Consider the following 14,454-nt stretch of genomic DNA (forward strand, 5'->3'; position numbering starts at 1 on the left):
GAGTCACCCCGGGGCCCCACCTCCCCGCCTTGCTTAACCGGTCTCCCATTTCTCCAGCCTGGGCGGAGGCAGGGAAAGGAGAGACAGCAGGGTCTGAAGATTAGGGATGGGGTCAGGCAATGTGAGGTTTCCTCCTATTCGTACCCCTTGGGGATTTGAGGAGAGAGTTCCACAGGGGCTCGGAAGAGGCTTGGCTAAGGGACCAGAATTAGAACCAACTCCTAGAAAGACCGGGCATTTGGTGGCCAGTAGTGGGAGGGTGAGCAGGGCTACTCAGAGAGTGACAGAGTGATTGGCAGGAGAGGCTTCCCAGAGGATGCCGCTCTGCCTAACACTTTTGAAGGGGCCTGAAATGGTGCAGCAAGCTGAACTGCGGTCAGTGGGTCCGGGCAGAGCTTGTTCTCACCACCTCTCCCTCCTTTCTCCCCCGGCCAACCCCCTCCCCGGCGCCCGAAAAAGACACACTGAGAAATCAGAGCCAGGTAGACTAGGTGGTTAAGGAGTTTATTTGGGAGAGGAGAATCATATTTGTTCTTCCTTGGGGAGGGGGGTTCTTCGAACAATACTGAAGGGTTTGGGAAAGGGTAGGGGTCTGGAGGGGAGAAGGAGGGGCCACAGCCAGACAAAATGGCAACACACGATCACAGGCACTACTGACATCACAGACACAGCAGAGGGTACAGGATAGGGGCTCCAGACCAGGCCTCCAACCACCCCAGGAGGGGTGGAGTTGTGGAGGGAGGGAGGGGGCAGGGGAAGGGGGAAGAGGGGTGGGCCAGTCCCACAGACCCGTTGGTTCTGTCCTATTAACCTAGCTGTTTCATCACGGGAGTGGGGAAGGGTGTGTGTGGTGGGGTGCTTCTCTCTGGATCCCACGCCTCACCCTACAAGCCAAATCACTCGGCTCTTCTCAGGCCACTTCCGTCCCAAGTCGTAGCCAGAGCCATTCTCCTCCACCCCTAACAAAACCCATCTGGAAGCTCCTATCCAAGTCCCCTCTCCACTGCCCAAACCCAGCCATTGTAAAACATTTTCTTCACTGCACCATGGGGAGGGGCTGCCCTTTCTGAAACCACCATAGAAGCCCCATTCTAAGCCCCACCCTGTCTGGAACCCTGGCTTGGCCCATTCCTGAATCCCACTTCTTGCCTTGCTCAAGGTCTGTCCCCTTTAGAATCAAGCTCAGTCTCCCAAATGTTCCAAGCCACACCCTTTCCATAGGCTCTGGTACCAATCCAAGACCCACCTACTCTGGAGCCCACCATTCTGCCTCGCTTAAAGCCTCGCCCCTTCTAGAACCCTGCCCTCAGCGTCCTTCCAAGCCCCACCCCAGAATGCTCTAGCGCACTCCTCTCGTTCAGACTCCAGATCCACTCTGTCTGGAACCCAACCCACCTGCTGACCCCTCCACTCCACAGCTCCTCTCCAAGACCACCTTGGGTCCTAAACTGTCCTCTCTACCCCAAGCCCCCCCAATCTCTGCCTTTCTCTCACCCTGGAGTTGGATTTCCCTAATGGCCTTTGTTCAGGCAGGCATTGCTGGAGGAACCAAGGCCAGAGTTGGGAGGAGGGGAGGGAGAGAGAGGAGAGAGTCTGAAGCCACGCCCACCCTCCCCACACAGCCGAGGTCTGTTCCCTCCCTGTCCTCCTTTCAGATCCCCTTAACCTCAGGGGACAGGGAGGGTAAACAGAGAGGGGCCAAGGGATGCAGGGAAAGGGACGGGGTAAGAGAGGGGGCCCACTCAAGACTGGGCACCTAGTGCATGAGGGGAGTGGAGTGAGGGCAGAGCTCAGACAGATAAATAGATATTTATATATAATATATATATATATAAACAGCAAAGACAGTTAGGGTCTCCTGGCTTGAGGGGTGGAGACCTAGGGTATAGGGGTGGGAAGGGGGGCAGGCCTCCTGAGCTCTTGCCCCCCCATGGGGTCCTCCTGGGCTTCACTGACCTGTAGAGACAAAAGACACAGAAAGGAGAGGGGGTCCAACATGGGTGGCGCCCTCAGATAGGGGTTGGGCTGTTATGCCTTTGTCCTGGCTTTATGTCTTTTCTTCTTTCCTGGAGCCAGCTTCATCCCAGCTGCTTCTGCTGAGAAGATATACCTGACCTTGCCCCCACTGGGTTAGGTACCAAAGAGATTACAGTCTCCCTTCCCCAACCAAAAAAATAGTCCCTTAACAGGTTGTTCTAGCCATTTGTGATAAACTATATTGAGCAAAACAAAGATCCCTGTCTTTGTGGAGCTTATATTGTAGCAGGGGGAGATAGACTTCACACAGCGAACATGATGCATGAGTGGATTATCTCGTATAACATAGGGTGACAATAAGTGAAATGGAAAAAATAAAGTGAGCTGGGCATGGTTGCTCACACTTATAGTCTCAGCTACTTGGGAGGCTGAGGTGGGAGGATCACCTGAGCCCAGGAGTTCAAGTCTAGCACTCCCAAAGTGCTAGGATTACAGGCGTGAGCTACCACGCCCAGCCTGCAACAGGGCAGAGTTCTGACACAGGAAGACTGTGGCCTAATTTAGGATTTAACAGAATCCCTCCAGATGCTGTGAGTAGAACAGAATGGAAATGGAGACCTGAGAAGAGGTCCGGGAGAGATGACAGTGGAAGACGAAGGATATATTTTTTGAAGGTAGGACCCACAGGATTTTTTGATGAATTAGATGTGGGATGCCCTTTCCATCCTGGCTAACCCAGTGTCAGAAGCTACCTCCATCCAAGTATTGCCACCTTCTTGCCTTCCCCCACTTCATGCCACCCCCTAGCCTTTTCCTCCTGCCTTTCCTCCCCTACATCCTCCCTCCTATCTGAGGGAAATCTCACTTCTCTTTTTCTTTTTCTTTTTCTTTTCTTTTTCTTTTTTTTTTTTTTGAGACAGAGTCTCGCTCTGTCGCCCAGGCTGGAGTGCAGTGGCGCAATCTCAACTCGCTGGAACCTCCACCTCCCAGATTCAAGCGATTCTCCTGCCTCAGCCTCCAGAGTAGCTGGAACTACAGACATGCGCCACCACGCCCGGCTAATTTTTATATGTTTAGTAGAGACGGGGTTTCACCGTGTTGGCCAGGCTAGTCTCGAACTCCTGACCTCAGGTGATCTGCCCGCCTTGGTCTCCCAAAGTGCTGGGATTACAGGCATGAGCCACCTCACCTGGCCTCTTTTCTTTCTTTTTTTTTTTTGTCTTTCCTTTCTTTCTTTTTTTTCTTTTCTTTCTTTCCTTTTTTTTTTTTTTTTTTTTGAGACAAGGTCTCGCTCTGTTGCCCAGGCTGGAGTGCAGTGGCAGGATCATAGCTCACGGCAGCCTCAACCTCCTGGGCTCAAGTGATCCTCCCACTTCAGCCTCCTGAGTAGATGGGTCCACAGATGCATGCCACCACGCCCAGCTAATTTTTGTATTTTTTGTAGAGGTGGGATTTCATCATGTTGCCCAGGCTGGTCTCGAACTCCTGGGCTCAAGCGATCCACCTGCCTCGGTCTCCCAAAGTGCTGAGATTACAGGCATGAGCCACCGAGGCCAACCTTCACTTCTCTTTTAAGGCCCAGCAAGAAGGCCGGCAAGCCTTTCCAGGACCCCACCCTATCCCTCTTCCTCCTTTGAAATTCCACACTACTTTCCTTCCCTCCAGCGTTGGGGAGAGGCAGCCGATCTATCGCCTCCTCCCGGATTGGTGAGCTCGTCTGACCTTCAAGATCCACGCCCATTTACTCTCACCATCTATTGGTCTTATCACCTATTGGCTTATCAGTCACTTCTAAGACCCACCTTCTCGTCGCCTTTGTGGCTCTTGCGCTCCGCTGATTCGCCACTGCGCAAGTCCCCCGATATTCCCTCCCTTTATTGGTTGCTCTGCTTCTCTCCCCCCGCCTTTCCGCCGAGTTGCCCTTCTACCTCCCTCCCATTGGCTCTTCATTCTGTCCATCTTGAAGCGCCATTCTTCTTTTCTCCATTCATTAGCTAGTTTTTCAGCGCTTAGCAGGTAGTTCTGCCTCTTGATTGGCTCCTTCAAACTTCAGTCCTTACTTGCCCCAGTAAACGCCTTACGTACTCTCTACCCCTGACTCTTATTGGTTCACTGACCCGCTCGTCTCCTTTCTTGTACCCTCCTTGACCGCACCGCTCGCCGGTCACTCACCAGACTACATCTGATTGGAGAAGGAGGTGGGTGCACCCTGCTGGCCGTAGCCTTGCTGCCCATAGTCGCCCTGAGGCCCGTAGCCACTGCCACCGCCGCCGGCTGGTTGACCATAGTCAGGCTGGTAGCCGCCCTGAGGCCCGTAGGAATCCTGGGGCCCGTACCCGCCGGGGCCCTGCCCGTAGCCTGCATCGCCGTAGGCGTCCCCGGGTGCCGGTTGTTTCTCGGGGGCGCCGGGAGGCGCGCGCAGGAACGGGGCGGCCCAGCCTGTCTCCTTAAACACGAACCACAGGTTGCCGACCCAGAGCACCAGGTTCAGGAAGCCGAACACCTGCAGGGAGACAAGGCTCGGCTGTGGTACCCCGCCCATTGCCTTGGCGGCTCTGCGTGCAGGAATGAGCATGCGGGGAATGAATCCGTAGGCTCCGCAGGGTGGGGGTTTCTGAAACCCAGACTCTCTGAGTCCCAGTGCGAGAACGTCGATGTGCAGAAAAATCACCTCTGGCGGGGTGGGCGTGTTAGAAGAATTTGGAGCCCTGGGGATGCTGCGATCTATCAGTATTACATATACAATTATTTACATATTTGCACATATACACATTATATACACATTTATGCATGTATAAAATGTAAATTTGTAATATATTCATAGTAAAATGTAAGGATACAAACTTATTAAATATAGCTATACCACTAACATGCATCTAAATACATAAATGTAGATAAAATATATGTATAAGTGCACGTGTATAAGATATATGAAACTTGCATATTTTTTTTTTTTTTGAGATGGAGTTTCACTCTTGTTGCCCAGGTGGGAGTGCAATGGCATGATCTCGGCTCACCACAACCTTCGCCTCCCGGGTTCAAGCAATTCTCCTGCCTCAGCCTCCCGAGTAGCTGGGATTACAGGCATGCACTACCACACCCGGCTAATTTTGTATTTTTAGTAGAGATGGGGTTTCTCTATGTTGGTCAGGCTGGTCTTGAACTCCCGACCTCAGGTGATCTGCCCGCCTTGGCCTCCCACAGTGCTGGGATTACTGGCGTGAGCCACCGTGCCCGGCCACATAAAGTAATTTTAAGACATAAAACACTTTCTGTACCTTTCCTTATATGCCATGCCCTCTTCTAAGAGCTTTACATGTTATAAGTTCACTTAAAATTCAGTTTTGGGCAGGAAATACTATCTTCATTTTATAGTTGAGGAAACTGAGGCCCTAGAGGCTAAGTTACCTGAAGTCTCACATCCAGCAAGTGACAGGAAAGAAAAGTTGTAATCTTAGCATCTGTAACCCTTGTATACGACTTACCTTGTGCCAGGCCCTTTTCTGAGCACTCCGTATTCTTAGTTCACTAAATACTCAACTTTGGAGCAGGACCCATTATTAGTCTTCGATTATACATGCTCAACTGAACCCTGAGAGGCTGTGACTAGTTTCAGGTCAGGGAGCTTGCAAGAGGTAGAGCTGGGATTTGAGCGCAGACAGTCTGACTCCAGCCAGTAGGGGGCATCCAAGTGGGGAAACATTTCAAGTTTTTCCTTCATTTTGCACATGAGGAAACTGAGGTCCCAAGAGGGTGCTGAGTTGCTTATTTTACATGTCTAGGCTGGGTCTGGTATCCAGGTCTCCCAAACCTGTCATGTTCCCCCTTTGGGGACAGTCTGTGGTGTCACAGTAGTTACAATTGCTAGCTCATCCTTCAATGTTGTTGTTGGCACGCGTTCTTCGGGACACTCCTTGGATCTCCCCTGACTCTCCTCTTATTCTCCCACTCCACCACTCCCCATGCGAGACTGTACTGTTTTCCACTCTCCCTCCTCCAGCCAGCACCCAGGGCTTACCACCGAGGTGTTGAGTCCCGAGGTCACAGGGTCTCTCAGCTCCTTGCATGTGTTCCCTGTCTGGCGGCAGACAGGCATCTCCTTGATGATGTTCTCTGGGTCTGTGGCCATCTTCACATCTGACAGCCCCTTGGCCCACGCTGATGAGCTAACTAGCCACATGAAGGCGAACACAGCCGTGGCCAGAAAGTCCTAAGGCAGGCAGGGGTGAGGAAGACAGAATTGTGAGTGGACTGCTTCACGCTAGGCCCTGGGGCCTCCTCGGATCACAGGCTTTCTTTGGGGGGGGTCCCCCAGAAGAGACCTGTCTCTCCCCTGCCTTTTCAGCTCTCAAGCCCACAACACTTTCACCTGAAGGTGGCCCTCCCAGCTTGAGCTTGTGTGTGTACATGACACAGAGGATGTGGGAGTGTGATTGTGATATGTGGCTGTGGGTGTTGGGGGGAGGGGAACTCTGTGGGATGATTTCCGAATCTGTGGAAAGTAATGTGTCTTTCCACTTTTGTCTGCATGTGGGAATTTTTGTCATTTTGTGTCTAGGCTGAGGGTATGAGTACAGTGGTGTAGAAATCAGTGTGTCTGTGTGGCATGATGACAGGCATGACTGTCACAGTGAACCTCTGTGGGCCTCTTCCTTTGATCTAGGCTGTGTGGTTGTGTGAGAGCAGGAAGGTTCTCAGGTGTGGGCCTGTCTGGGATTCTGCATGGGCTGTATGTCTCCGTGACTCTATGACTCTGTGTCCCTGATGCCTGGTGTGGATTAATAGCAGCGGCAGCTATATGTGTGGCTGTTATGGTGGCTGTTTGCATGTGGGCCTGTCTGGGATTTGGTATGGTCTGTGAGCATGGCTGTGTCCCTGAGGTTCCGTGTCCCCATGGTCCCTACATGCAAGTGGCTGTGGGGACTCACCAGCATGGGCCCTTTGTTATTCTCTCGGTACTTGTTCTGCAGGAAGATGTAGGTGGCCAGAGCCCCCATGGAGTAGAGGAAGGCAAACACGGCCACGGTGACAAAGAATTCGGCTGACGAGGAGTAGTCCCCAACTAAGAAGACCTTGGTGGTGCCCCCTCGGCAGGTGGGTGCATCAAAGTACACTTGGTGCAGCCTGCAAACAGAGGTGGGCAGGTGTGGCCCAGCCCCTAAGAACCCCCTCAACCCTCCAGCCCAATCATGGGTCCTCCCAATTCTGACAAGGCCCCAGGAAGAGGAGGAAATAACCATTCATCGAGCACCTACTATGTACCAGTCACATTTCACTGATTGCTCAAAACATCCTGGTGAGATAGGTGTTATTCATCCCTCACTCCAACCCAAGCACTCTGGCCTCTTGATTATTTCTAGAACTTGCCAGGCATCCTCCCTCCCTAGGATCTTTGTTTGTACTGGCTGTTCCCTTTGCCAGGAATGCTTTTCCCCTAGATAGCTTCGGGTCTTACTCCCTCATCTCCCTTTTTTTTTTTTTTTTTTGAGATGGAGTCTTGCTCTGTCACCAGGCTGGAGTGCAGTGGCACAATCCCAGCTCACTGCAACCTCTGCCTCCTGGGTTCAAGCGATTCTCCTGCCTCAGCCTCCCGAGTAGCTGGGATTACAGGCGTGCACCGCTACGCCCAGCTAATTTTTGTACTTTTAATAGAGACGGGGTTTCACCATGTTGGCCAGGATGGTCTTGATCTCTTGACCTTGTGATCCGCCCGCCTTGGCCTCCCAGAGTGCTGGGATTACAGGTGTGAGCCACCGTGCCCGGCCTCCCTCATCTCCTTGAAGCTTTGCTCAACTGTCACCTTCTTATTGAGACCTTCCCTGATCTCCCTACTTAAAATTAAATTGAAACATTCTCTCAACCAGCACTTCTTAGCCTGGCTTCCTTGCTCCATTTTTCTTGATAGTAGTGGTACCCATCTGACGTACCAGGTATTTTATTTATTTTTATCTTGGTTTTTGCTGTAACTACAAGAGGGCAGGGCTTTTTCCTCTGTTTTCACCGCCGTTTATCTCCAGGCCCTGGAACAGTGCTGGCACCTAGCAGACACTCAAGAAATGTTTAGCAAATGAAATGTACAGAGGCGGAAACAGAGGCTCAGGGAAGTGCATTAACTTGCCTAAAGTCACACAGCTGGCAAGGGAATGTCAGAGTTGGGATCTGAACCTTGTTTTCTCCCTATCTCATGTTGACTTTTCTCCCCCACCCCAGTTCAGGTCCCCGAGAAAAAAAATGTATGCATAGCAGAGGAGAGGCCAGCGACTAGACAACAGGAAAAGACAGACAGAAAGAAAGGAGGGTAAAGGGATCTTGGAACAGGGTGTGTGTATGTGAGAGAAGAGGGGAGGTGTCCTGGGACTAAGGCCTTTCCTGTGGTGTGATGGAGGAGAGGTGGGGGTTGTAGAGAGAAAATGTCTGTGGGAGAAGTACTGGAGCACAGTCTCAGATTGGAGGCCAGGATCCTGAGACTGAGCAAATGGTGCCAATGCCTTTGTGTAGCAAAGGCCCTGAGGGAAGAGGCTTGCACTTATTAATCACCTACTAAGCAGTTTACATAATTGTCTCATTAATGACAGCCTCCAGCAATTCTCTAAAGAAGGCATTATTAGACCCTTTTTACAGATGAATAAACAGAGGCTTAGCAAGGTTGTTACTTGCCCAAGGTTGTACAGCTCCTAAATGATGGAGCTAGGAGATGCATCTGGGTTTGAGTTTCTGTTTCTAGTGGGCTGGGTCAGGAGAGGGGGTCCCTAAGAGGGAATGAGAGGTCCTTGGGTATTAGGGCAGTTTGGGAGGGATTTTGCTTAGGAGGACCCAGGGCCAAGACTGTTTTTCTGGGGCACTTGTGGGCTAGAGCCTTAGGACCCAAAGTTCTAGACATGGGAGGCGTGGGGAGGGGGCACAGGGGATGGTTGTGGTCTTGTGGATCCCCCAAGGGCCGGCTCTAAGCAGTGTCCCATGCTGCCAGCTTCCCCTCCTTCCCCAAACTTTTCTCCCTTGCCTTTGTGGACCCATGGATACCTGGCTGCCCCTCTGCCTCTCAGGCCACACTTTCCCGGCATCTCCTCTCTTTTTCATCATTGCTCAGGGCCTGTGCTAGGTTTTCTTCTACTTTCACTCTTCCATCTCCCCACTGGGTGATCTCTTGAGCCTACATTTACCATCAGTGCTCGAAGACCCCCAGTTTCCAACTCAACCCCTGTCCTCTTTCCTGAATCCCTTAAATTTATTTTACTTATTGAACAAACACTGATGGAGCACTTATTGTGTGCCAGGCACTGTGCTAAGCACCTGATGAGTATTAACTCATTGAATGCTAACCACGACCCTGTGAGGTAGATATTATTAGTATTCCTTTTTACAGATGAGGAAATTGAGACCCAGAGTGGTTATGTAATTTGGCCAAATAGTGGGGGAGTCTCAGAAACCTGTGCGGGGATTGTGTCTGTGGGTCTCTGTCGTCCCACCCTGCAGGAGGTAAACATCGTTGTGAGGGTAGCGCCCATGCCAGCCGTGCTCATTCTTGTGCACCTAGCACCCAGTGTAGTGCCCAGCACACAGTGTGAGCTCAATAAATGTCAGAATTGTTTAATTGGGTTTAATTTTTCCCTATATCTAAGCAGCGCCCCTCATTATTCTATTCTCTACCATAAAACCCTACATGAGGATCCCCTCCTTGAGTTTCTCTCAGTCTGCTATTATTCTCTTTGTTAATTTATTTGTTATAATGTAGGCTCCATGAAGTTAGGGAGTTGGGTCTGGTTTTTTTTTTTTTGAGATGGAGTTTCGCTCTTGTTGCCCAGGCTGGAGTGCAATGGCGCGATTTTGGCTCCCAGGTTCAAGTGATTCTCCTGCCTCAGCCTCCTAAGTAGCTGGGATTACAGGCATGCACGATGACGCCTGGTTAATTTTGTATTTTTAGTAGAGACGGGGTTTCTCCATGTTGGTCAGGCTGGTCTCGAACTCCTGACCTCAGGTGATCTGCCCACCTCGGCCTCCCAAAGTGCTGGGATTACAGGCGTGAGCCACTGCGCCTGGCGGGAGTTGGGTCTGTTTTAGTTACTATCATGCTTCCAGCACTTTGAGTAGTACCAGATATACAATAAGTTCTCAAAAATGTGTATAGAATGAATGAATGGGGATTAAATAATAATATTGGCTAACATTAATTGAGTACCTACTGGGTTAAGGTATGTATATACACCTGTCTTACTTTTGTATCTTGTTTATTGCCTGTCCCTTACCCCTTCGCTGGAACAGAGCCAGAGGGCCACAGCCTATGTCTGCCTTGCCCATCACATAGTCCTAGAGTCCAGAGCAGTGCCAGGTACAAGGCAGGTGCTCAGTGATCCCAGTGGATGTGGCCTCGAGGTGGGAACTGGGCAGGAGCTACTTGTGGGGGGAGGTATTGGCCGGTTCCACCCTGCCCCTTCCTCTCCCAGGTCTGTTGGTATCCCAGGGTGGGAGCACACCTGAAGGGGTACTCGAACTCGACCTCGATGCTGAGGTCACTCTCGGTCTTGTTGGCACAATCCACGCTCAGCTGGAGCTCCCCACTGTAGCTGCCGCATGTGGCAAAGGCGAAGATGGCGAAGACCTTGGGCAGCAGGGATGGGGATGGCCACAGTGAACCTGTGTGCATGTGGGAGGGAGGTGCCCTCCTCTGGACAGATCGGGGGCCCAGCACAGGCAGCAGCAGATGGAGCAGTCCCCACCCCCACCCCCTAATCAGGGCTCATCGGGACCAAGGACAAGCTGATTACAAGGGTATGGCTGTCTCTTCCTGTTTCTCTCTCTCTTTGTATCTCTCTCTGTCTCTGCCTTTCCATGCTGACCTCCCTCTTCTCTGTTTGTCTCTGTTGTTCTCTGTGTATCTCACTGTGTCTCTGTTTCTCTTGGTATCTCTGTTTCTCTATGTGTCTTTGTCTTTCTCAGATGTCTCTTTGTCTCTGTGTCTCTGATCCTCTCTGCCTCTGCCTGTCTGATCTGTCGGTGTCTCTTTTTGTCTCTTTTTTCCCTGTCTGTGTAAGTGTATGTTTGTATGTCTGTGTCTTTCTGTTTCTTGGTCTGTTTGTCTCTGTCTCTCTGTCCTGTCTCTTACTCAGTCTCCGGATGGTTCTCTCTCTGTCTCCCTCTTGCCTCTCTCTCTGTGTGTTGGTTTCTCTTTTTTCTGAGTGTCTCTTTCTCTCTCTGTCTCTCTCTCCCCCACTCTGTTTTCCTGCCTCTCTCCCTGCGTCTGTTTCTCTTTGCGTCTGTTTTCTGTGTCTCCTTTTTCTTTGTTTCTGTTTGTCTCTTCTCTCTTATCTCTGTATCTCTTCTCATCTCCATATTTCTTTTTTTCTCAGTATTTCCATCTCTGTCTTTATCATTCCCTGTCCCTCATTCTCTCTGTCACCTTCACTGTCTCTGGGTTTCTCTGACTTTGCATCTCTCACCCAGCATCTGCTACAGGCTCCACCTCCCCCACCCCTCCCTCACTTCAAGAGAGGAGGTAGGACGTCACAGTCTCCCACTTCACAACGGGGGTACCCTCAGCCCTATGTGACGTCACAGCTCATCTGTTTTCTGGCTTCAGACCCCTGAAACCTCACCCTGGAGCCCAATTCCCCCATCCCCTACAACCCCCGCACTCATCCCTGGCTACCCGCCCCTACTCCACCCCTGCTCTTCTGGACCCCATGACCTCCCTCTCTCCCTGCACTCTGCCCCAACAGCCCGGACCACACTCACCCATTGCAGCACCTTCACAAAGCCGAGGGGCTCCTTGACCACCCGGAACTGACCCCCAGCCACCAGCTGAGGAGAGAAACAGTGGGGAAGGGGTGGGGTTGTTGGAGGTACAGGGAGGTGAGCGGCAAGGCTGCCCGTCAATGACCCCTGGGGATGGAGCATGTGACCTCGGGGAGGGGGGTGAGGAGAAAGTGACACCTTGGGGAAGGTGTGAGCCCCACGGTCCAAGAACTGGTGGGAAGGTCTGAAGAGATGGTGAGTCAGATGGCAGAGGAGGTCGGGGGTGAGGGAGATGGGGATGAGGTCAGGACTAGTTAAGGAGGGGGAGCAGGCTTGAAACGTAAAGGCAAGTCGGATGGGGAAGGGGCTCAGGTAGAGAATGGGGATGGAGTGGGGTGCATTCGGGTGGGGGGGTTGTGATGGTGAAGGTGAGTCATAACGGGGCAGGAGTCGGTTTGGCTCAGGTGGGGGAAGGGTCTGCAGGGGTAAAGGTGTGTTAGACGGCGGTGGTGGTAGAGGTCTGAGGTGATGGGGATGGGGAAGGGTTGGGACTGATTGGGGGTGAGTTTCTGAGGTGGCGAAGACGAGAGAGATGGCGGAGAGGGTCTGGACTGATTAAGGTGGGGGAGGGCTGGGACATGGCTTCAGTCGCTATGTGTTGGGGGTGAGGAGACTGGGGGTTTTGGAAGGAGTAAAACCGGATTGTCCCCTAGGTGTGCTCTGGGGCAAGGGGTGGTCGCCTATGGGGCTACAGTCTCTGTTTGGGAGGGGCGGGTGCCAGCCCTCTCCCCACCCCCGCCCCCACACCTTCTGTCGCTCTATTTCCTAGCTTATCCGCAGCACCCCCCATCTTCCTTCCACTCTCCCCTCCCCTTGTCCCTTGCCCTCACTCCAGCCCCCAGGCCCCTATTCCTCCCCTCGCGGTCGCCAGTAATGAACGGGGCTCCGGGGGCCCCCGCTGCGGCAGTGAGGACGGCCCTCGCTGCGGGAAAGAGCGCACTCCTTTTCTCCACCTCCCCCTTCCTCCCCTTCACCTGCCGCAGACCCCCAGCCCCAGCGCTGGGGACCGAGTCTCCGCTGCCAGACCCTGGCCACCACCTCCCAGAGTCGGCTGGCCTGAGCGACCCGGCCTAGGCAGCCGGGCGACGGCGGGCTCTGTCCACGGTGCTGGAGCGCGTACCTGATTCACCACGTCCATGTCCGCCAGCAGCAGCATCAGCAATGCAGGGGGCGGGAGGCTCGGCTAGCAAGGGCGGCGCGGGGCGCGGCGGGGGCGGCGCGCGCTCGTTGGAACAGCCCAGGCGGCTGCAGCCCCGCCCCTCGCGCCCCCTCCTTGCCCGCCATGCGCCTGCGCACAGCGGGTTGTACCACAGTCTCACCCGCAGCCATTCCGGCCCGGAGGCTGGAGCCGTGAGACCGTGCCGGAATATGCATTGGGAAAACATAGCTCGAGGGCCCGGGAGAGGAGACGTCCCCGCTCGGTCCTACAGTGTGACAACTTTGCCAGGCCCTTTTCTGAGTTTGTTAAACATGTTGACTCATTTAATGCTTACAGAAGTCCTATGTCGTAGGGACTATTAGGCCGTTTTTACAGATGAGGAAAATGATTCCCTAGAGAGCTTAAGTGACTCTCACAAGGTCAGCCAGTTACTAGCTGGCAGTGACCAGAGTCCCTGCAGTTTAAACACGGTTCAAGGCCTTCCAGGTTCCCTTTTCATAGTCTGCATTTTAAGCACACCCTGAAACTCTCTCCTGCCCCCATCTAGCCATCTCCCTTATTTCTTTCTTCCTCTTTGTCAGATTAATGCCTACTCTAACTCTACCGCTTTACCTGCTATTTATTCCTTAGCTCTCTCTTAATTGGAATAACCCTCCTTCCTGCGACTAAAACTAGGCCCATCAAGGTCAACAGTGATGGCTATGATGCAAAATCCAAAATACAGTTGGGGCTTAAGATGCTCAACTTCGGCCAGGTGCGGTGGCTCATGCCTGTAATCCCAGCACTTTGGGAGGCCGAAGTGGACAGTGGATCATTTGAAGTCAGGAGTTTGAGACTAGCCTGGCCAATATGGTGAAACCCCATCTCTACTAAAAATACAAAAATTAGCTGGCTGTGGTGGCGGGCACCTGTAATCCCAGCCACTTGGGAGGCTGAGGCAGGAGAATTGCTTGAACCCAGGAGGCGGAGGTTGCACTGAGGCGAGATTGCACCACTGCACTCCAGCCTGGGCAACAGAGCAAGACTCCATCTCAAATACAAAACAAACAAGCAAACAAAAAAACTACTGAGATACTGTTTTTCATCTTTCAGGGTGGTATCAAAAAGTGTGATAACGTTCCATATTGGTAGGTTGGCCAGAAACAAGCATTCTCATAAATCGCCTGTGGAAGTTTCATTGGTATAACGTGTAGAAGGCAACTGGGCAAAATCTAAAAAAAAAATAACAAATTCATTTACTGTTTGGTTCAGCTTCATACTTCTAGGAATTCATCTTACAGATAGACTCATACATGTGCTAAAAGATATATGTATAAGATAATACGTGACTGGGCTGTTTATTTATTTATTTTTTTTGAGACGGACTCTCGTTCTGTTGCCCAGGCTGGAGTGCAGTGGCACGATCTCCGCTTACTGCAACCTCCGCCTCCCGGGTTCAAGCAATTCTCCCTGCCTCAGCCTCCCTGAGTAGCTGGGATTACAGGCATTCGCCACCACGCCCATCTAATTTTTTTTTTTGTAGTTTTAGT

The 14,454-nt window shown here is 52.2% G+C and overlaps 1 protein-coding gene across 1 annotated transcript; it reads right to left on the minus strand.

The window, feature by feature from the left end:
- Nucleotides 1-487: 487 nt before the first annotated feature.
- Nucleotides 488-12,995, minus strand: SYP (synaptophysin). Its single transcript, XM_054470695.2, has 7 exons — nt 12,887-12,995; nt 11,707-11,772; nt 10,449-10,573; nt 6,906-7,101; nt 5,996-6,187; nt 4,150-4,480; nt 488-1,956 (listed from the first exon to the last, which is right to left on the minus strand). Exons 1-6 carry the CDS (start codon nt 12,920-12,922, stop codon nt 4,154-4,156), a joined length of 942 nt encoding a protein of 313 aa, XP_054326670.1. The 5' UTR covers nt 12,923-12,995; the 3' UTR covers nt 488-1,956; nt 4,150-4,153.
- Between the last annotated feature and the right edge of the window lie 1,459 nt (nt 12,996-14,454).

Source organism: Pongo pygmaeus, chromosome X, assembly GCF_028885625.2.
Source record: "Pongo pygmaeus isolate AG05252 chromosome X, NHGRI_mPonPyg2-v2.0_pri, whole genome shotgun sequence".
NCBI classification, from domain to species: Eukaryota; Metazoa; Chordata; class Mammalia; order Primates; family Hominidae; genus Pongo; species Pongo pygmaeus.